General features: G+C 42.5%; 1 protein-coding gene across 4 annotated transcripts; it reads right to left on the minus strand.

Annotated features, from left to right (window-relative positions):
• Window positions 1–11,564: 11,564 nt before the first annotated feature.
• Window positions 11,565–23,161, minus strand: hic1 (hypermethylated in cancer 1). Of its 4 annotated transcripts, none has more exons than XM_024445199.2 (2): window positions 22,947–23,161; window positions 11,565–14,917 (listed from the first exon to the last, which is right to left on the minus strand). In XM_024445199.2, exon 2 carries the CDS (start codon window positions 14,898–14,900, stop codon window positions 12,708–12,710), a length of 2,193 nt encoding a protein of 730 aa, XP_024300967.2. In that variant the 5' UTR covers window positions 14,901–14,917; window positions 22,947–23,161; the 3' UTR covers window positions 11,565–12,707. The 4 variants fall into 4 exon arrangements, with proteins under 4 accessions (XP_024300967.2, XP_024300969.2, XP_024300966.2 ...); XM_024445201.2 differs by having other exon boundaries at window positions 11,565–14,933; XM_024445198.2 differs by lacking the exon at window positions 22,947–23,161 and adding an exon at window positions 20,390–20,626.
• Window positions 23,162–23,695: the final 534 nt, after the last annotated feature.

A 23,695-nucleotide genomic window follows, 5' to 3' on the forward strand; every position in this document is an offset into this window, starting at 1 on the left:
CTCACATACACATGCTAGCTCCCTTTTATAGGCTAAAGTGGTGTGTGATTGTGTGTTTGTTTGGGGGTGGGGGGCTAAATGCTGAGCAGACAGACAGCGTGTGTATGTCCTGACGCTGGCAAGGACCCTGACCCTGAGGATGAAACAACAGTCAGATTACCCTTCTCATCCAGTCCCCCCTCACCCCTGCCTTCCTCACCTCGGTCACCCACCTTCCTCACCTCGGTTGCCCACATCCTTCCCCTCACCTCGGTCCAGTGGTGTAAAGTACTTAAGTAAAAATAGTTTAAAGTACTACTTAAGTCATTTTGGGGGTATCTGTACATTACTATTTATATTTTTGCCTTCTTTTACTTTGCTACATTCCTGAAGAACATACTGTACTTTTTACTCCATAAATTTTCCCTGACATCCTAAAGTACTCAAGAAGTAAAATGGTCCAATTCACACACTTATCAAGAGAACATCCCTCGTCATCCCTACTGCCTCTGATCTGGCGGACTCACTAAACACAAATGCTTCGTTTGTAAATTATGTCTGAGTGTTGGAGTGTGCCCCTGGCTATCCGTCATTTAAAAAAACAAGAAAATTGTATTGTCTGGTTTACTTAATATACAGAATTTGAAATGGTTTATACTTTTACTTAGATTCTTAAGTACATTTCAAACCAAGTACTTTTAGACTTTTACTCAAGTAGTATTTTACTGGGTGACTTTCACTTTTACTTGAGTAATTTTCTATTAAGGTATCTTTACTTTTACTCGAGTATGACAATTTAGTACTTTTTCCACCCCTGCCTCGGTCCCCCGCCTTCCACCCCTCACCTCGGTCCCCCACCTTCCTCCCCTACCTCTCCAGGGTTCAACACTGCATTCCAGACGCCACACACAGCCAGGCCTGCATACTGTCCACACACACACACGGCCACTCCCATCCCTAGATGTTGTTTTCCTAGAAGACTATTGGGATGTCTAAGCAGAATGGTGGTACACTCAGTACCTAGGGGCCTTGTTGGTATGACCATCTGAAATGGAGAGTTACCTTTGGCATATATTTGGCCTATTTAGTTCCACCTGGTCAAATTCTTGGTACATATACAGTTGAAGTCGGAAGTTTACATACAGTTAGGTTGGAGTCATTAAAACCTTTTTTTGAACGACTCCACAAATTTCTTGTTAACAAACTATAGTTTTGGCAAGTCGGGTAGGACATCTACTTTGAGCATGAACAAGTAATCTTTCCAACAATTGTTTACAGACAGATTATTTCACTTATAATTCACTGTATCACAATTCCAGTGGGTCAGAAGTTTACATACACTAAGATGACTGTGCCTTTCAACAGCTTGGAAAGTTCCAGAAAATGATGTCAGGGCTTTAGAAGCTTCTGATAGGCTAATTGACATAATTTCAGTCAATTGGAGGTGTACCTGTGGATGTATTTCAAGGCCTACCTTTAAACTCAGTGTCTCTTTGCTTGACGTCATAGGAAAATCAAAAGAAATCAGCCAAGACCTCAGAAAAAATTGTAGACCTCCACAAGTCTGGTTCATCCTTGGGAGCAATTTCCAAACGCCTGAAGGTACCACGTTCATCTGTACAAACAATAGTATGCAATTATAAACACCATGGGACCACGCAGCCGTCATACCGCTCAGGAAGGAGACGCCAGACGCGTTCTGGCTCCTAGAGATGAACGTACCTTGGTGCGAAAAGTGCAAATCAAACCCAGAATAACAGCAAAGGACCTTGTGAAGATGCTGGAGGAAACAGGTAGAAAGTATCTATATCCACAGTTAAAATGAGTCCTATATTGACATAACCTGAAAGGCCACTCAGCAAAGAAGAAGCCACTGCTCAAAAACTGCCATTAAAAAAAGCCAGACTACGGTTTGCAACTGCACATGGGGACAAAGATCATACATTTTTGGAGAAATGGCCTCTGGTCTGATGAAACAAAAACAGAACTGTTTAGCCATAATGACCCTCGTTTTGTTTGGAGGAAAAGGGGGAGGCTTGCAAGCCTAAGAACACCATCCCAACTGTGAAGCATGGGGGTGGCAGCATCATGTTGTGGGGGTGCTTTGCTGCAGGAGGGACTGGTGCACTTCATAAAATAGACGGCATCATGAGGGAGGAAATTATGTGGATATATTGAAGCAACATCTCAAGACATCAGTTAGGAAGTTAAAGCTTGGTCGCAAATGGGTCTTCCAAATGGACCGTGACCCCAAACGTTCTTCCAAAGTTGTGGCAAAACAGCTTAAGGACAACAAAGTCAAGGTATTGGAGTGGCCATCACAACACCCTGACCTCAATCCTATAGAAAATTTTTGGGCAGAACTGAAAAAGTGTGTGCGAGCAAGGAGGCCTACAAACCTGACTCAGTTACACCAGCTCTATCAGGAAGAATGGGCCAAAATTCACCCAACTTATTGTGGGAAGGTTGTGGAAGGCTACCCGAAGAGTTTGACCCAAGTTAAACAATTGAAAGGCAATGCTACCAACTAATTGAGTGTATGTAAACTTCTGACCCACTGGGAATGCAATGAAAGAAATCAAAGCTGAAATAAATCATTCTCTCTACTATTATTCTGACATTTTACATTCTTAAAATAAAGTGGTGATCCAAGACAGGGAATTTTTACCAGGATTAAATGTCAGGAATTGTGAAAAACTGAGTTTAAATGTATTTGGCTAAGGTGTACGTAAACTTCCAACTATCTTGAGTTCCAACTGTACATGTACTTTGCAAATAAAAGCGATTCTGATTTGGGCTATGAACTTTGCTTCAGCAGCCTCTATCTGCCATTAGCCAGCTCCCCTGTACGGCCAGCAGGGCACACCTTGGCAATGCCCTAAGAGCATGAACATGTTCTCAATGTAACCAAAGTGAGTTTAAATTATGTAGATTGAATGCTGTCCTTGGCATGTGGCTCCATATGTTTTTTACGCTCATATCCTTGTTGATCATGATCTCATATACTGTACATACTGTGTGTATGTCAGTGATTAAGTATATGCCCATGAGACTGTGCCTTGCAAGGAATGTCCATAAGAGTGCTTGTGTGACAGGCTGGGGGGATGGTGGTGGGGTATGGGGTTGTTGCATAGTTATAGCACCCACCGTCTGTGCCCCCTGACATTATCATTCTGGGTCAGGGCACCATTGCCCGATACCAAACACCTCAGACCTTTGCCATTTGCCATTTGATTTGATGCGTTGCAGGGGGGCAGAGGGAGGTATGGCACACTGCCAGTGAAGCCCTGCCTTTTTCAGACCACCTCATCAGAATCTGCCCTGGCATAGGCATCTCTGCCTTGGCCCCGCTACCCCTGCCCGCCAAGGCTCAGGACAGGAATACAGCTAGCTGGGGCACTCTGGGGAACTCACTATGGGAACACTGTATATCATGTTGGTATATGAGCTTCTCAATGAAATCACAGAACAGAGCTGGCTCATTACCAAAGAGAAGTTTGCATTTACAGTATATAGTGAATTTCTGTATTTGAAGATTATTTTGTGGCACTGACCGTGTCAATGTTCTGTGTCATAATGTTCCTATTCGTTGAACGTGAAGTTGGTGGTGCAAGTAGAGCTCTATATTTCAGGTACAGCGTTCTCTCTTTTTTTCTTCCATGTCAAGAAGCAAGTCATAGCAAGGTGCTGGCTATGGATCCATATGTGTGTGTACATGTGTGCGTCTGGCTGCTCTTGCTCTTGCTGACAGGGTAATTGACCTGTTCAATGTTGCATATGGACCTACTGTGATGCATGCGATTCCACTGAAATTCTTACTTTCACATGAGGTTCGTGTCTCTGTTCCATTGGTCTTTATTTCCGAATGCATAAAAAAAGACAAGGTAATCACCATTGACATTCAGTAACACCTCAATGAAATATTTCCAGCACAGGTGATAAAAGCTGCACTTTTTGATTAGTCTCTCGGAAGATAAAAATAGCTATCTCACTCATCTCAGGTATTTGATGGAAGCCGAATCACAGACTGCATTGTGTGAGCTGCCACTGTTTGGCACAATGCGGTGAAGCTCTTCAACACAACACTAGGGGGTCTATTCAATCCATAGGGCTGAAGATCAGCTTTATAGCAAGATTGACAATTAAAGGCAATGCTTCCGTGGTGGCGGAGACGCATTCAAGGTAAATGCTGCATGTCGGCTCAATCAGAAATGACCTTTATATGTGAACTGTGCTAGAATGCAGATATTCTGCGCTACGGATTGAATTGAGCCCTGGTGCTGAAAGACAATCTTATTGATTTGAATGGATTCATTCCTTAAAAGTGACTCGAAAAATAAAATGAGAAGACAGCCGCTTTGTGAAACCATTATGCAAATTCATTTTTATTGCCAAGTTGATTTTGAGTATAGAAACAAACAAAAAACATACAATTCTCACAATGGCTTAAAACAAATAAAAGCCTTATCAAACATGATTTATTAAGACACAATTGTAATGTACACAAAACAATGACCTATAAAACATTTAGACATGCAATAAATACATTCATTTCACTAAAGCAAAATAAGAACATTATTGACCATGTAAAGTAGAAAAATATTGTTAGTTTTTTTGTGTATTGCTTTCTATTCAAAACCTTGGTTTATATTTTCAAGAAAGCGCTTGAAAAAATGTTTATATTTGAAATTAATAAAATAAAAAAATACTGGTGTGCTTGTTTGGTAAATAAAGTTCCATTATCTCCCTGGAGACAGAATAATATCTGTTGTCAATTGGTTGTTTTACTGTAAGTTCAGTGCTTCTGTCTATCCCTATTCAGTCTACATACCTGCTGAACTTTCCTACTCTGTCTATCCCTATTCAGTCTACATACCTGCTGAACTTTCCTACTCTGTCTATCCCTATTCAGAACTTTCCTACTCTGTCTATCCCTATTCAGTCTACATACCTGCTGAACTTTCCTACTCTGTCTATCCCTATTCAGTCTACATACCTGCTGAACTTTCCTACTCTGTCTATCCCTATTCAGTCTACATACCTGCTGAACTTTCCTACTCTGCAACCACAAATTCAAATTCTACTTCCACCTCAATCACCCCAGTAATCTTTATCAGATGATGGACCAAATCCACCATTTCTATATGGGATCAAATTGGTTGTGTGTGTGAGTTTAATGTAAATGGGCAGTGTGTTTAGGAGTGTGTGGACCCTCGGCTCTGTGACATTCTGGCAGGCGTCTCAGTGTGTGTTCAGTTCAGGCCGTCAGTAACATTGCCTTTGCTTTAGTAATGACTTTTTCTACAAGAACTGACACTCCAAATGGAGCAGGGAAGCCTAATTAAATCTGACCTAATCTGGAACAGCCAGTCATGAACAGTGACAGGGCAGTCTGCCATCCAGCTGTGTGCTTGTTCGTGTGTCTGCATTTTGTTTGTGTCTGTGTGTATCTGTGTACTCATACATGACTATTAGACCCCAGATTAGATCCGAAACTGAACTTTCACCAAAATAGTTGTGTTTTCCTGTTAAGTTGTTTGTTGTTTCAGTCAATTCACTTTAGGAGAAGTACCGTAAATGAATCATATTAATAGAGTCAAGCCTTGAGAAACGGCAATATGATATTCTAGATTACACGGTGTCTTCGTACTCTGTCTTGTCTGTTGATCAGGTCTGCGGTCTGACTATTTTACTGCCCGGTGGAGACAGAACGCTCCAAGCAAAACACACTGAAGAAGACATGGGGCAGCCACCAGCCACAACTCCCTCCTCTGCTTCAACAAAGACTGTCTGTCTCTGTCATGTGGAGACTGGGTGATGATTTGAAGGCCTGGTAAGAAGAAACCAATGCTGAGGGCACCCAGACTGAGGGCACCCAGACTGAGACGCCAACATGAAAACCTGATGATGCAGCAGTTCACCGCCACTCAGTTTTTTCTGTTGTTTACTTAAGCTATGACTGGTACTTCAACTCTCTCATTCTTTCTCTCTCTCCCTCTCCCTCTCAGCACATGACTTGGCTGGTGGAGCTGTGGTCCGGCTCAATTGTGCAATTGCATCCACTCATGTTTACTTTACTGGCATCTTTCTTAGCATATTTCCCTCTGAACATTTCTCGTCTTATCCTGCGTTTCCTCAATAATGATGCTCTCTGTCTCTTATATTCCTTTGAAAAATACTTCTGGACTTGAAAAGCAAGCACATAATAACGTTGTCAAATTTTGAAGTTCATTTTGGAACTTGATCAGGGTGTTAAGAAAAATAAAGTAGTTGTTCGCATAAACATTTAGACAACTGTCTTCTTCAGCAGGAAAAACAACTGGAAGCAACTTGATCATGGGGGAGAGGAGGCGTAGGGAAGGAGGAGTACAGGAGGAGGGTTGGCAGCGTGGGCTAGTGGTTTGTGCTGAGTGTCAAGAAGAGAGCGGGAGACACACGGAGCTGAGAGCAGTGCTTTGAGGTAACGAAGGAAGAAAAAGTGGGAGATCAGTGGTTGGATCGGGTAGAGAGGAAAAGGAGGACAAGGAGGAAGCAACATGCGAGAGGAAAGGCGATTGAGGAGGGTTTTAGGGGGTCACGAGGGTAATAAAAATTATAATTCAATGAATTTTCCAGAAAAGTGCAGTTTGGGGGAATAAATGGAGGAAAGCAGCTGCTTGTAATAAAGGATGAAAGTGTCAAGTCTCTCCTTCCCTTCTAATTCAACACGGTCCACTGTGGGAACCAGTGGAGGCTCCTCAGAGAAGGAAGGGGAAGACCATCCTCCTCAGTGAATGTCATAAAAATGGTAAAACATTTCAAAAGTTATCCTTTTTAGATAACACTATACAAAATATATTCACGTCACCAAATAAATTGATTCAAACACTTTTTTTTGCAATGAAGGTCTACAGTAGCCTCAACAGCACTCTGTAGGGTAGCACCATGGTGTAGCCAGAGGACAGCTAGCTTCTGTCCTCCTCCGGGTACATTGACTTCAATACAAAACCTAGGAGGCTCATGGTGCTCACCCCCTTCCATAGACTTAGACAGTAATTATGACACCTTCCAGAGGATGTCCTCCAACCTATCAGAGCTCTTGCAGCATAAACAGACATGTTGTCCACCCAATCAAAGCATCAGATAATGAATCTAGTACTGAAAGCATAAGCTACAGCTAGTTAACACTGCAGTGCATACAATGTGGTGAGATAGAGAATTTGTAATGTTTTTCAGGCTCACTTACTTAGCTAGCAAATGCAGCTAGCTAGTTTAGCCTATTCAAACAACCTGCTCAAACAGAGGGATGCTATGTTGGCTAGCTGGCTATGGCTATCCAACACAACACTGGAACTCTTCCCATTCAAGGTAAGCTTTTAGTTTTACTAATTTATTGCCACCGGGGCCCATCGGTGTAAGTGCTAAACTGCTTACTGACTGTACATTGTAAACGTACTGTTTGATTGTAGCGGGTTTACTAACACATTAGTTCTATTAGCTATGTTGACTAGGACATTACTTTAGCTAATATGGTGACAACAGTGTAGACCGTGTGTAGCGGTTCTGATATGGTTTGGAAAGGTTTTTTCGCCTGGTCACAGACAGCTGATGTGTTGTGCATTGAAGTCCACAAGTGAAGGGAAAAGGTGAGAGGAGGAGAGTGCATAGATGACAGAAGGAATACAATATGGCTGCTATCAAAGTGAACTGTGTTTACGCGTGATTAGGGGTGTATTCATTCTGCCGATTCTGTTGAAAAAAAACGAAACGGGGATAAACATACATGAATTTGTCCAATAGAAACTCTCGTTTGCAACTGTTGGACTAATGATTACATCCTAGATCAGCTAGATACAGGCAAGTGTCACCTCAAATGTTTCTCTCGACCTGTGTGCACCTACATTGTAAACTTTCATTCATAGGCTGGGTTGTAGCAACCTCATGCTGGGTATAGGGAACATTTGATTATCATGTAGTAGCCTAAACCTATCACATTACATTGAACTGGGTGAATGGAATCTGTGACAGTGATCCAATATGCTGCAATAGAAATAAGGCCATGCTCAAACATTTTTGTTGTTGTTAATAGACCAATTAGAAAGAGAATTCCAAACCTCTCTGCCAATAACAACTAGTTTTCAATTTTCCCCTCCCTACACAGATCACTCCCAGACAGACTTGCTTGAGAAATTGCTCTTTGCTAAGAAGCTATTTTTTGGGATAATTTTGATTGAAACAATCAAAGTAAGGTACTTAATTAATACCCAGAAAGGATGTAATATTTAAATAAAACAGCTTCATTAGACCTTTAATTTGTTAAGAGTTTTGTGAAAAAATGTTAAATAAATAAAAGGAAGGAAGAAGGGAAAAAGATTGGGAGGCTCTTAATGTTTTCTGAATGGCGAGGTTTAGAACTAAGATCAGTCTTTCATATTTAAACAATGGGCTTATGTCCACCCTGCTGAGCTCACCATGCTCCTCTCCCTCCCTACTCCCTCCCAATCTTCATCTGTGTCTCTATCGGTCTGCAAGCAGATACACACTGCACATCCTGCTCAACGCTAAGGCCCAGCCAACAGTTCACTCCTCTGCTCTCCTTCACACCAGAACTATTCCCAGAGCATACATTAACAGCCATTCATATACTCAAATAGCATGTGGACACAAACAGACAAACCAACACTTCCCCCTTTAAAACTCACACACACACACACTGCCCCCCTCTATGTAATTTCAGAACAGTAACGCTGGACATTATCTGCCTCTCTCTTCCTGTACAGATTTGGAGTGTCAGTGGAAACTATTTCTTTCTTGTTTTAACGGTGCGAGACAAGGAAACGGGAGATAAACTTTCAGTGAGAGTGAACTAATGAATGAGAGACAGAACGAGCAGGAGAGATTTATATTCCCACCATTGACATCAACTTCAAATGGGCTGTTCCCTCTCATCTATGGGGCTTCACACATCTGTGGTCCAACCTCATGCTGCCATGATAAATCGAAGATTGATATTGTCCACTGCCCCTGTCAATTCACATGTCATTTAAACTAGTTTCTTATGTTATAACAAAACAGCTGTGCCCATACAGTTTCAATGTAGACTATTTTTCTAAATTAACTTTGGGGCCAAGTGTGGATTTTTGTGTTTCACGTAGGCTCCTGGGAACCGCTGCATGTCCTGCAGTCCAAAACAAGCTGGCTTAAAGTGTGTTTGTGTATAAATACACACAGCCTTATTCATCATCAGCTCACAAAGCCTCCTCCAGAGAAATGGGTCAAACAACTTGAGGCTATAGCTTTCATCCACTCAGAGCCCAGCCACTGTTTATCTGTTTAGGGAAATACTGAGAAATACATCACTCCTGGTGTGCAACCAAACACGTCACTAAACATTAAGGCTTTGGGTGAAAAATAAAAGACCTAATTCACATAGACAGTATATACGTTTCTTTGGAACCAGAGGTATTCCCTTATGTCTTGCCTTACAAGCCATATCAACATTTACATTTGTATATTCTGTTGAATTAAAGTTAACACTTTTGTTTCCAAAGGTAAGAGAAAATCACCAGCTTGACTTTTCCTTAAAGATAACGTCATTGGTCAAACCCCTACAAACCCTCTATTAGGACAGTAAAAAGGAACATGTCCACAGCATATTAAAATAAGAGGAAAATGTTAATATCACATGTTATCAACAAAATTGTAAGACAAGTAAAACATCTCATAACCATGAAATAACCACAGGTTTAACACAGGACTATTGTCCCCTCAAAATAAAAAATGAAAATGTATGTAAATGTCTGTGTGTCTCTGTCTGCATGTACGTAAGTGTGTACGTGTGTACGTATGTGTTGTTTGGTTTCTGTGTAGCTAAAGCGTCGCGTCCCCATGCTGGGTTCAGTCCTGAGGTAAGCACCAGTTTCACTTTGCTTTGGTTCAAAATCAAGAAAGACAATATGTGACAGAAAAACAACACCTTGATATGCTCATTATGCTACAGAATAAAACCCTTCAATTAATGTTGTACATTAATACAATCCCACAATAGTAGGGATTATTGTCTCAGTCTCCAAGCTAAGGTTTTAAGATTCACTAAGTCTATCACAGTGCATTCATGGCTTTAGTCTTCACATTCACCTACTGAGGTTGGCATTGGCACTATAGTGGTCAACAAACTCCAATCGGACATAAGGTCCGACAACATAGACAAATAATAAGCCAGCATGCTCCTTGGAATAAACATTCTAAAACATTTAACAACAAAACAATAAGTGCCTTCAACCCCAAACCCATAAGTGCTCATCAGTTGATAGAGACGTGCCACTGCACTGTACTGATAGCCTCCTAAGCAGGGAGACAGGGAAGGGCAGATGTAGGACTCGGCTCGGCAGTGCTTCGGTGTCTTGTTATGGTGTGGATCAGAGGGGCTGGATGGCAGGCATGAAATGGGCCGTCAGGCCGACAGACAGTGTGAATTGTCAGGGAGAATGTGAGATTTCACAGGGATTACTGGAAGACTGGGAGGCCAGCAGCTGGGCTGTGCTGTTCACCCACACAGACAGCGCGGCCTGCCGCCGCACCACGAGCAGAGCACTGTCAGAGGCAGCTAGCGCCCAGCTCTCATGTTCACAACGTCGTCACATTAGCAGCTCCCAGTCCCTGTGTGTGTGTGAACGTGTGTGTATTAAGGCAGCAGTGGAGCAGTCACTTTGGCCTGTCAATGATAGCACAGCCCTCTGTCAGAGTTGAGACTACTATGGGTCAAAAGGATTCAATGTGGTTAGTACTATTTATGCTCAGAATGGGACAATTGTCAGTGCTGATGAATCATCTGTGTTAGAGCAATTGCTGCTATTGATAGAGACTGATTAGGAGTAATTGACTCAAGCCTCTCAGCACTGACTTGGATGGCCTCTCTGTGCTCTCCTCTGGTGAGTTGAATAGCTGTACCCACCATTGTAAATTCACTGAACAAAAATAGAAACGCAAAATGCAAAGTGTTGGTCCCATGTTTCATGACCTGAAATAAAAATCCTAGATATTTTCCATAAGCACAAAAAGTGAATTTCGCTCAAATGTTGTGCACAAATTTGTTTACATCCCTGTCAGTTTGACAAGGTAATCCATCCAGCTGACAGGTGGCATATCAAGAAGCTGATTAAACAGAATGATCATTACACAGGTGCACCTTGTGCTGTGGACAATAAAAGGCCACTTCAAAAAGTGTAGTTTTGTCACACTACACAAAGCCACAGATGTCTCAAGTTGAGGGAGCGTGCAATTGGCAGGCTGACTGCAGGAATACCCAACATAGCTGCCATAATGTTAATTTCTCTACCAAACTGCCGCCAATGTTGTTTTAGAGAATTTGGCAGTAAGTCCAACTAGCCTTACAACCGCAGACCACGTATAACCACACCAGCCCAGGACCTCAACATCCGGCTTCTTCACCTGCGGAATCATCTGAGGGGGTATGCCCTTTTGTGGGGAAAAACTCATTCGGATTGGCTGGGCCTAGCTCCCCAGTGGGTGGGCCTATGCCCTCCAAGGACCACCCATGGCTGCACCCCTGCCCAGTCATGTTGAAATCCATAGATTAGGGTCTAATGAATTTATTTCAAGTAACTGATTTCCTTGCATGAACTATAACTCAGTAAAATCTTTGAAATTGGTGCATGTTGCGTTTATATCTTTGTTCAGTATATTACACAACGTCACAGGCAACACCCATTCTTAGTCTACACTCCACATCACTGGATGTTGAAGCCATGGAGAAGGATTGGCGTGTCATCAGTTGGGTGAGATCACAGGGTTGTGCTACTCGCTACTTTCTCAATAACAATTTGAAGGCACCTGGATGCAAGTCAAAATATGATTGGAAAAATACGAATAAAGAGAGGTTATGGGTTCAAAGGGTTATGGCACTGAGTGTACAAGTCATTAAGCTACTATTACTGTCACTTAATATCAGTCTCTCTGTACACAACATCATGATCAGAGTACATAACAACGGTAGAAAAACAAAGCACAGATAACTTTACCTAAATGGTGGAGCGAATGCTGTTTTCAGTTAGTCCCTCCCTCGTGACTAGAACAGCTGAAGCATGGCGTAAAACTGGATAGGGAGATAGAGAGAAAAATCCAGTACCCCAAAAAACAAAATTAAGAAAAAGTGTTCCAATCAATTGCAAATCCCAAAGCTTTGGCTTTTTCTTTTGTCCAACAGTCCTTTCAGTTCTGGACAGGAGCCCTGAATCTTGTCCATATGTGCTTTTTCCCATTTTATGTACAATTACAATAGTAGTAGTACAAAAATACATTTAGTACACAGGTGTAGGGTCAGATTACAACACTTTCTGGCAACAGTTTCTTTGGTTTTTCATTATGTACAAAAAACAAAGAAAAATTGATCTTTGGTTCTCAATTTGTTTTTGGATCGGTGGTTTGCGTATACATAAATACTACACTGTTTTGAGTGGGTATTCCTTGGACAAAATATAATAGAAATAGCACGTTTCTCATTCTAGGAAGGTCTTTAAAATGCATATAATGCAAACTTAGGAAAGAAAGGCACTTATAAGAGTCTACACAGTTTGTGGGCATTCTTTAGGCCAAGTATTGGCCTTAGTCTGAGGTGCAGATACTGATGGAGTTGAGGTGAATGACATTAGAATACTGTAAGTTAAGTTGTGTGCCCACAGGATTGTGTGGTAGCCAAGGCCTTGCTGGGGGTGACTGGTCAGAGGGTTTTAGCTGGGGGAGTAGCGTTCAATGGTACGAGAGTGAAAGTCAGAGAGGGACCCTGGGGGAGGGGGAAGGGCCTGGACCCCCAGGACATCCATCTTGTCATGGTGGCTGAGGCGCAGGTGTTCGGCTGCCAGTTTGGACAACGGGAACAGGCTCTCCATGGCATGCTCTGCCAGCAGCTCAGACGCCTTCTCCTGCTTCAGCCCCAGGTGCTCTGCTGCGTATTTACTCAGGGGGTAGATCCCCTCCGAAAAGTCCAGCTTCAGCTTTCCGTCGGCCGTCAGAGCCCCTCCGCCCCCCCCACTGCTGTGCATCTTCATGTGGCTGATGAGGTTGCGCTGCTGGGCGAACTTGCCCCCGCACACCTGACACTCATAGGGCTTCTCCCCGGAGTGGATGCGCATGTGCTCTGTGAGGCGGTACTGGCGGGTGAAGCGCATGCCGCAGTGGTCGCATGCAAAGGGCTTGAGTCCCAGGTGGCTGCGCATGTGGCGGGTCATGGTGCCGCGCTGGGTAAACTTCTTGCCACAGATGCTGCAGGGGTAGGGCCTTGTGAGCCAGTGGGTCTTCTCGTGCTGGCGCAGCGTGGCCGGGTCCTTGTAGGACTTCTCACAGGAGTTACAGCGATAGGGTCTGATGATCTCCCCCAGGACCCCAGGCGTCAGGCTGTGGCTGGACTTCCCCTCCAGGCTGTTCAGGCTGCCGTTACCATTGCTGTTGCTACTGTTGTTTTTGGGGTTGCTGCTGCCCATCTCCCCTCCAGAGTACAGCTCCTCTTCTGTGTGGGTCTCCACGTGGGCGTTGAGCTGCTCAGAGCTGGGGAAGCCCTTGTCACAGGGGATGCACACGTACAGGTTGTCCCCAAAGCTCTCAGGCTCGTAGGGTAGGTGGAACCTCCCCATGGCCCCTGTGGGTGATGGTCGACCCTCACTACTGCCTGTCCCCTCACTGCCTGAGCCACTCTTCTCCTCCTCCCCATCACAGCCCACCCTACGGTAGCGATCATCGCTCTCCTCCCCTGCTTTGTGATGGTGGTTGTGATGCTGGTGGTTTTGGTCTCCGTTTCCACCCCGTTCCTCCTCATCCTCGTCATCCTCTTCATCCTCAGCTGTGTATGACAGTGGCTCATGCTTCACCCAGCGGTAGATGTTGCCCACCTCCCTGCTGGGCTCTCCAGCCTCTGTGGGGGTGTCGGGGCTGAGGGGGCAGGGGTAGTGGTCTGGACCTTGGGAGCTGGAGCGGTGGAGGTGGGGCCCCAGGGGCTTATTAAGGTGGGGGTAAGAATGAGGTGGGAGAGACCCAGCCTGATCAGCTGTCTCCATCTTCTCTGTGGGGTAGGCCCCGCCATTGTTCCCCGGCATTGGGCTGGTGCGGCCGCTCAGCCCCCCCTCCCGCTCCTCATCGTGGTGGGGCAGGGCGTGGGCCAGGTGGGGGTGTGAGGGAGTGTTCTGGGACTGGGAGTTGGGGCTCTTCTTGGAGAGGTCCAGGCCATAGATGGGGGAGCAGTTCCTGTCAGAGTGAGCTGGGCGCAGGCTGGGCTGGGCAGGCAGGGCTGAGGGTGTGGAGGGGAACACCTGAGGGCCCTGAGAGGAGGTGGGGGCATACAACTCCCCTGCATGGGTGGCATGGGGGTGGGGTGGCAGCTCCTCTAGTGGTGGGGCGCGGGGCGTGTGGGTGTTCACAACTCCCCCTGGGTAGCAGGACTGAATAACAGGGGTGGACACCCGATACCTGCCCCCTCCCCCTAAACCCAAACTATTGGGGCCCATCTTCCCATAGGGCAGGAAGGCAGGAGTGGGGCGGAGAGGGTACTTCCCATTTCTCCTCATCTTCTTTTTACACAGTGCCACTAAGTCCAGCAGCTGCAGATAGCTAGCTGCAGCCAGCACGGCCCCCAGGTTGGGCTCTGTTGGGGAGCTGGGGTCTCCCTCCGTCAGACGGCCCGTGTAGATGTAGTCTAGAATGACCCGGAACACCCCGGGACTCACCATCTCGTGGTCTAGGTTGATGAGGTTGTCATGGACGACCAGGGACTTCAGGTAGAGGCTGCTGGCGGCCAGAATATTCTTATGGGCTCGGAACAACGCGTTCTGCACCACGATGATGACATCACACAGGAAGCCCTTGGTGCGCTGGGTGTTGAGTTGCAGGAGGAGGTGTCTAGCATGACTTGGGACTTCCATGGCATGGAGCATCGTCGTCAGACCGCCACCTAAAACAGCAGATATCTGTAAACGTCATGCAGTGCTAGTCAATATCTACTGTATATAGTTCCTATATTTCCTAATATGCTTGCATGATATTGTGGCACATTCCCCAATTACTTTTTGTCTTCTTCTTATCTCTTTAAGTGAGACATTTAAAAACAAAGCACAGTGCTGCCAAGGGTCTGATTTGGCATCTGTATACTAGAAATAAATAAAGTGAACTCAAATCTACATCTTCAAATCAAATTTAAAGCAGTCAATTCAGGAAGTAAACTTAAAAAACAAATTGAAATTTGAAAAAAAAAAAATGGATCCATTTTCAATAACTTCCCAATAAACTGAGGAGCATAAACTATTTATTTGTTTAATACATTTTTGAATTTTAAAATTAAAATCACTTCCAAATTTGACCGCCTTCAATTTGAATTGACCCCAACCCTGCTATTAGCTGAACTCTGCCACTGTATCCCATTACTTAACTTGGTTTTGATGAATCGTAATGATTCCATGTAAGGAAAAATGAACAGATAGGCTCCAGATTTACAGTAAAGGCAGCACACATAGGAGTTACTCTATAAAAGTGAGCTATTGCTGTAAGTGAGCAGCAGTTGACGTGGTTTTGTCATTATCAGAAACTGAAATGTGTACACATTCACTTCCTAAACTGAAATGTGTACACATTCACTTCCTAAACTGAAATGTGTACACATTCACTTCCTAAACTGAAATGTGTACACATTCACTTCCTAAACTGAAATGTGTACACATTCACTTCCTAAACTGAAATGTGTACACATTCACTTCCTAAACTGAAATGTGTACACATTCACTTCCTAAACTGAAATGTGTACACATTCACTTCCTAAACTGAAATGTGTACACATTCACTTCCTAAACTGAAATGCTGAGAGTGAGAAAAATAAAGATACAGATATGGATATGTTTTCGTGTTGCCGGCTTCCATAAGAAATGTTCCAGAGGTGGTGTGTGCAGTGTTTTAAACAAAGCGGAGTGAACATTTTGCAAGTATGATGAACAGCAGGTATACTGTAAACCTGTGGAGGCAGAAGACGAGTCCAAAAAAAGATGTGTGTTTGAGCTCCCATTCGGCCCAGTCTTATAAGGAACTCTGATCACACAGGATGTAAATCAAGACATATTAAAGCTCCAATGCTTTAACTTGAGATTAACTCTGGAATTGTAATGGACACAAATGCTTCACACACACACACACACAAAGTTGTGTATTGTTGTACTAAGGCTTAAGTAAACATTATTAACTGAACAAATTTAGCAGGATGTATTGTTCAAACATTGGAGTCTGAGGATACTTTACTGATGAGATGAAACAGTTTGGAACTGTCCCTAAGGGCTTGGTCTCACTGATGGGAAGCAAGCAACTGAATAAATATGTCCGACCGTGGTCTTCCTGACATAAGTTCATCGTCTTATTGTTTATTTCATTGACTATAAGCCCCCAGTCAGAGGGACTGATGCATGAGATTGAAAGTGGACATTTAATTACCGACTGAGGCCTCCTTAAGACACTATTCTGCCCACATGGAGGCCCTGCAAGCCCACTGCACAACACACATAAACATACCAAGGGATCCATCTAAAGAAAAGCAGTGTATGTGGTTCTTATACAGAGTTGTATATCCTGGCGGTCTCATAGCCTTCCATTCCTATTATTTAAAGACACACCTCAGTCTTAATGAGTTTGCGGTGTAGTTGAGGTGATATGTTTAGAATTACCCAAAAGGAACGTAGCAATTTAAAAAATGGTGTCGTTTTGGTGTAATAATAATCATAACCTAACCATTTACAGGTTGCCACTGCTGCTCTCTTAAACGCTGCTGTCTTTCATTTCTCCCAGGTCGTATTTTACTAGAAATTCCACGATATGAGGAGCAAATCCAAAAAAAGGAACAGGTAATTCAATATGCCTCAGATGAGAATTGATATTCAAAGCGATGGGTAAATTATACATTAACATCGTGAAGGATTTCCGTTATATATCTAGACACTGTGCTACTCGATTGGTGCGTTGTGCGCAAGGCGCAGCCCTCATAGGCTTTTACGCATGAGGTTTGGACAGGCGCGGATGTTTCCCCAGGGTGAATGGGAGTGCACCATACACTTTTGTTCTGTCACAACACGATATACACGGCCTGAGAGAATAAAAAGGCGGCATGAAACAGAGCTCTATGCTACACTGTCCCCTTTATGCGCGTCGAGAACCATGCCACCACCTTATGGGACGCCAGCCTTCAATTATAAAGGTTTTAATTAAATGTTTCAATGGTAGAGGAAAAAATATAGCAGGTATATTTATAAGTTATGATTTCATTTTTTAGATTTTGGAAAAACTGTCACATTTACTTGCGCATCTCATCTGTCTAACGAGCAGCAAGAGAGTGTGCTTGCGTGTATGGCACAATGATGCTATACTTTGTTTGGGCTCGTTTCCGTTTGTTTGATTGCTATCGTTATCATGTCACACAAGTATACACAGGAACACGCACGTGCACACACACGAGCGCTTGTAGCCTATGTGTAAAGGCGGGTTTGCCATTTTTAGCGTCGTTTGGATATATGAATTACAAAAATAATATTAACACATTTAACGCGTTCAGTGAAAAAACCCGAATTTAAATGATTAGCATGATCATCCAGTTAGAATGAACGAATGAGATTGATTCTGCCCACATGGAGGCCCTGCCGTCTGTCATATCTGTAGAATTTGTAGAATATGCACATTGTTTTTTCTCTCAAGACGTCGAGTAAAAGATAAGAAAGTAGTGACCAAAATAAATAATGTAGGCCTATTAAAAACCTTAGTCATGCATTAAGAGTTACTGTATCCCCTTGTCTGCCTATCAAAGACAGCTCTCTAATCCACTAAACCAATCAAACGTCTTAAAAGGCATCTCAGTGGACAGTTATGTTCTCAATTCAAATATAATTCACGTGCTCAAAATAGGTCTCTCTCTCACACACTCACTCACTCTCACTCTCTCTGCTCAATTAGTAAACATGTTTTAAAATAATGTGAACCATTTATCATCACAAAGTGGTTGTAGGTGAATGCTATATTTGGTATAAGGGTGACTTCTTTGAAAACCGCACTTGAATCATCTTTGGGACAGTTTGGTATCCATGATACCTGTGTTGTGTCTGCGTTGTCACTGCTCTGGTTTAGGGTTGAGGCTGAGTTTAGGCTGAGGGGTTCTGCTCTGAGTTAAGAACACCCTCCACACTTCCCATCCACACATTCTGCCTGCCTGATTTTCGTTTGAGAATGTTCTAGTTAAGGCACTTAATAATTCATGAACGTTGCAAAGAAAACATACTTATTGATAGCAAAATAAATGTTAATTTTGTTTTATTTATGCTTTATTTAGTCTATTCTAAATTAATGTATTTAGAGGTTTTGACTAACAACGAATATTTGGAGAAATAGTTAAACTGTTTGTTTTCATGCTGTGAAATAGTATATATCATTGCTGTTCACATTGCTGTCAAACCACAAGGAAAAAACAGTGAGACACTGAGCTCTAAAGCCTTACGTGGCACGAACTTTTTGTGAATGGGATGTATAAACGCAGTAGAGCATGAAACCTTATTTAATAACAACTACAATTGAGGCTTTGAAAGTAGCCTAAAGAGTGGGTGTCCTGCGCTTATCCTAAGCAGTGCAGGGAGACGTCTCGAATTTTAGATAAGGCCAGAGACATTTGATTTTTACACTTCCTCTATAGTCAGAAGGCTAGAAAAGTGAGTAGTTTTAGACATCCGTCAAAACGCAACCTTGCCTTTACCTTTGTTATGATTTTGATTCGCTATTTCGTTGACTTTCTTATCAGGGACATTTCAAATGCTGAAACTCGCGATCTGCGCGCCTCATTTCTCTAGAATAGAGACCCCCAGACTCCCATTCATAATCCCGACGGGAGACAAGTGCACACGATCTCCTTTATTAAAGGGGCCTCCTAAAAAATAGCTCACAGGCTATAGGTTTTACATGTTTTATTTGTTTTAAAATATGTTCTGGCTGTTAGTTTCCTTGTCACCACTAGCTTGCATGAGATAGGCCAACAAATCTTATTTTGTAAAATGTGCCTCCTTTTTCAAAAGGTATTTTGCCTGCAGTAAAGTTTGTAAAGTTGTCAAAGATAAGTCTAGTTTTGTGCAACCATGTCTTTAATTAAATCAATAGATTTTATTGAATACACACCGAGATGGGAAGTAAGGCCTACAAACTCAAAGTTGCCCTTAACAAAATAGACTCGCCTACTTCTGAGTCCAGTTAACTTCTTCAGAAAATGTAATTATATTCCTACTCAATGCGTTCATTAGGCTATAGATAAAATAAAAAAATCTTATTAAATACATCGCTTATCAAGAAATGGACAATTTGAGAAGTAATTTGTTATTCAGGCTTAAAGGCTATTTTCTTTAAAGATAGGATACAACAACAAAACGACATGATATACATGATTTAGGTATGTTAAATCTCGCATTAGACAAATCACGAGACTTCAACGCGCATAAAACCATCCCTGACTTCTATAGTGCGTCACCCGTCGTTATCTCAGTCTGATAACCATGAGTCTACATTAAATAATCTCCGCAAATATTGTACAAACAGAAATTCAAGCAGCCCTACACTTCATTGAAATAACTGTAAATTAGTGATATCCTATGACATCTGCCTATACGTGCGTAATGTGTTGTCAATATTTTTGTGATTGATGTTTTGATAAACGACATCACTTAAATGTTGACATAGCAAAGTGCAGAGGGGTTGGGAGAGGAACAGAACAGGAACAGATAAAGCCGTCATCGCTCTGGCTAAAATCGAATCAACTCCATGTGAAGCACCATGAACCCTTCATTAGTCCGATGTTAGGCGAGCTGTGACCTATAGCTGCACTGTGGTGGAGGGGGGTGAACGCAGCACCGAGACCCACTGCATCCATTTACTACCACTGACTGACTGAGGATGAGGCATCATGCTGAACACCCCATCTGATGACAATAGGTGACATATAGGTTTGGCCTACTTAACAGCAAATAATCCAATATAAATCTTACCTTGTTATAGTTTATATAGAATTTAGTCCAGTGATCAATTTAACATGATACAATTGTGTAGGCTATTCGTAGTTTGTTGGAGCTGAGAATTTTTGAATCAAACAAAAGGCTGCTCACATAAGCAACCATGTCTTGTTAAAAATAAAAATCTATTAACTAATGGGTTCCATCGCAAAATTAGGAAAACATGACAATGATTTTAAAAGTTCCTCATTTGCATTCAAAATACACAAACATTAACCAAACACTGAACCCGCGATAAACCCCCTATGTTCACATTAAAATCGCTAAAAGGTGAAATATTGTCAATATTTGGTCTCAATAATTTTGCCTGCTCTGTAACTGTAATGGTCTTTAAAAAGCTGGTATTGAAACGTTACCTGGATGCCCGATCTCTTCTGCCATACGATCTAAGTCTCCCTTAATGATCATCTCAGCAGTCTTTTGGAGTAATTTCTGACGTTTCAACTTTGAACTGCCAGCCTCCAAAAACCATGCCAGTTTTCCAAGCACGACTGCCAAAACTTTTTATTATTAATTGCTATGAATTTCTTGTTACTCTCTCTGTCCTCCCTCCCTCTCTCTCTCTCTCTCTCTGTGTCCTCCTTCCCTCGCTCTATCTGCCCCTCCCCTCGCTTTCTCACCCCCTCCTTCAAAAAAATACGTGCTTAGTCCAGCATCAGTTTCCTCTGTTTTATTTTAGTAATTTCCTCGGCTATTTTTTGTGTCGAGGCTATAACGCGCAATAATGCAGCCTCTATGCGCCGTAAGTGTTTTAGCACCCCGTGTGATGTCAGTCTATAATAAAACTCTATGTTAAAATCGAGGGCAGGAACTTCATTCAACTGACCCCAACTTGAACTTCACAACACATCGCGACTTCGTCTTAAAGAGACAGGCCTTTATTGTATATCCCACAACAGTTTCGCACTGAACTGAAGTTTGGAGACATATGAGACCCGTAAAAAAAATGCTTATTGTCAACAATTAGACCATGGGGAAATAGCCTACACACCGATAGATGATGGATGGAATATTCATATACTATTTGACTGAAACTGATCTTTAACACACGCCCTTTTAGCGTCTCAGTGGAGGGTGCTGAGTGGAGTACAGCTCATAATAATGGCTAAAATGAAGTCAATGGAGTGGAATCAACCACATGGAGACCATGTCTTTGATGTGTTTAATGCCATTCCATTGACTCTATTCCAGCCATTATTATGAGCCATCCTCCCCCCAGCAGCCTCCACTGGATAGTTTAAAATGTGCTGTTGATATTGTGTACTAGTCCTACTGGGTAAACCGTTGATAGCCTATACGGAAGTGACATTCTACAGTCCAACCCCCATTGGCTAACTTAGAGTCACTTCATCGTTAGAGTTTGGTGTCTACTGATTGTAGCATAATGTCTAATGAGTCTCACCTGCTCAGGTAAAGACAAGCAGACAGGAGCTGACAGTAGACTGCCACGGCCCATATCCTGCGACACTCGGAGCACTGACAGAGGTTGGAGGGGAAGAGCAGAACTCTGTCCCCTGATATTTATCCATCAAATACCTTTATAAGGTCATCCTGCAACCATACATTATATAGTAGCCTAGTAGTGCAGTCAGTCATTGACGTAAATTGTTTTCATGCGTAAAACGTGGGCCTATTTTGGAGTGAGTACCTACCTCTATGTTTGGGGTAAGCTACATATACACGCAGTAAAAGGTCATTAAGTGTACCTACATTGTACTGTAAATTAGCCCCAAAATAATTACAATATACTGAACAAAAAAATGCAACAATTTCAAAGATTGTACTGAGTGATACTTCATTCAAGGAAATCAGTCAATCGAAAAATTCATTAGGCCCTAAACTATGGATTTCACATGACTGGGCAAGGGTGCAACCATGCGAGGGTATAGGGCAGGATAAGTTTCCCCCCACAAATTAACTTTATTACAGACGGATACTCTTCATGCTGTTTAATCAGGTTCTTGATATGCCACACCTGTCAGTTGGATGGATTATTTTAGCAAAGGAGAAATGCTCACTATCAGGGGTCTAAACAAATTTGTGCACAACATTTGAGAAATAAGCTTTTTGTGCATATGGACAATTTCTGGGATCTTTTGTTTTTAGCTGATGAAACATGGGACCAACACTTTACATGTTGCATTTTCATAATTGTGTTAAATATATATTAATCATGACAGCTGTTTTTGTTGTTTAGGTATTTTATGAAGTTTTATTTGTCTTCAGGCCTACAGTGATTTCAGTGTTCCACACACAGTACACCGTTCTGAATTTAATCATGTACAATAACAAATTATTGTAGCCTTTGCTATTTTTAATACACAGCAATGGGCCTAGTTGCAGTGTTGGCTGACAGTCTGAAAATCATCTCAATCAACTGTTCTAATTTACATCAGTTCTAAAACTTTTAGAAGCTGAGCATATGTCAAATGATACATATTTCTTCTACCAATTGACTGTAGGTATACCAATCTTTGGCTACTAATTGTAAACCGTTGTCACTGCAAATGGTCCTTTTGCCGTTATCACAAACATCTTAAGTTAAACACGTTTGTTTTGAATTAGTAGGCACGTTTCCTCTCTCGAATCCTTCAAAGAAAAGTAAGTAACTTTAGATTGAGAGACATTCTCGGGAGATTTTGATTTACATTTACCCCTAAGCAACCTCGGGATAATTGAAAGCTTTTAAAATGCGATATAATTTAGGCGTCAGGTGCTGTTGTTAAGTCTATACTTGTCAGCTGACAGACAACTGTTCAAAAAGTAAATAAATATATACATAAGTAGGAGAGCTCGTATTGGCTTCACTGACTGAATGCACCTGAAGTCGCGGTAAGTATGCAGACGCCATGTAAATATTCATGAGGCTAGCGGAGGCCATCGCGCGCTCTCTCCCAACTGTCATTTACCCACCTCGGACTGGTGTCGTGGCCGTTTGTGAAATCTTCTCCTCGGGATTCCCCCATCCAGACTTCCAAGCTTACTCGCCTAAAATTCCGTGCTATTACCAACCTCTTCCTTGTTTTCTCCTACTCTCTATCACCGTTCGTCCTTTCTCTCTGCCCCGCACGCTCTTTTATTTCTCACGTGCAATAGTACTATATCGACACCTCTTCAGATTTGGTCGAGGTCCGATCAGACCAGGGCTGATGGCCTGGTGGATGCGCCCACAGCGACACCCAATGGTTGGCATTCTAGGTTGTAATGTGCGCAGCCGCATTTGTGCTTAAAGTTACCGTCATTCACTGCTAAACCCGTTACTTTGCACTGTGCTTATATTCTATTTGGAATTAAGAAAAATCGATATTACACTTGCTTTGCCATTTCAGTGTATATATTTTCTCCATACTCCAAGCTGTATGTGAACTTCTTCTGTCAGATTCACTGTATTACCAGACATACCAGTGTAATGGATGGCTCATAGAATACATCACCCCCTCAGTAAAGACCTTCTGATGTGATATTTTTTCCCTCAATGGCACAAGCATTGGTAAAGACGGGCACAGTACATAACTCTCTATATAAGCCATAATTTGGAAAATATCTAAAACTGTACCAAAACCATGACCTTCTTTTGCAAAATTTGATTAATTATTGAAAGCAGATACATTGATGTTAATATTACATTAATGTTCATATTAACATTTCCATTCTATTTTAGA

The sequence above is a fragment of the Oncorhynchus tshawytscha genome, linkage group LG14 (genome assembly GCF_018296145.1).
Source record: "Oncorhynchus tshawytscha isolate Ot180627B linkage group LG14, Otsh_v2.0, whole genome shotgun sequence".
In the NCBI taxonomy this organism is placed as follows: domain Eukaryota; kingdom Metazoa; phylum Chordata; class Actinopteri; order Salmoniformes; family Salmonidae; genus Oncorhynchus; species Oncorhynchus tshawytscha.

What these genes read in the sequence shown, in the direction of transcription:
- hic1 (XM_024445198.2), bottom strand. Translation starts at nt 20,441, where the DNA reads ATGATCATTAAGGGAGACTTAGATCGTATGGCAGAAGAGATCGGGCAT. An exon ending in AGAAGAGATCGGGCATCCAG is followed by an intron (nt 14,918 to 20,389) that starts GTAACGTTTCAA and finishes CTGCTGTTTTAG; the next exon opens with GTGGCGGTCTGACGACGATG.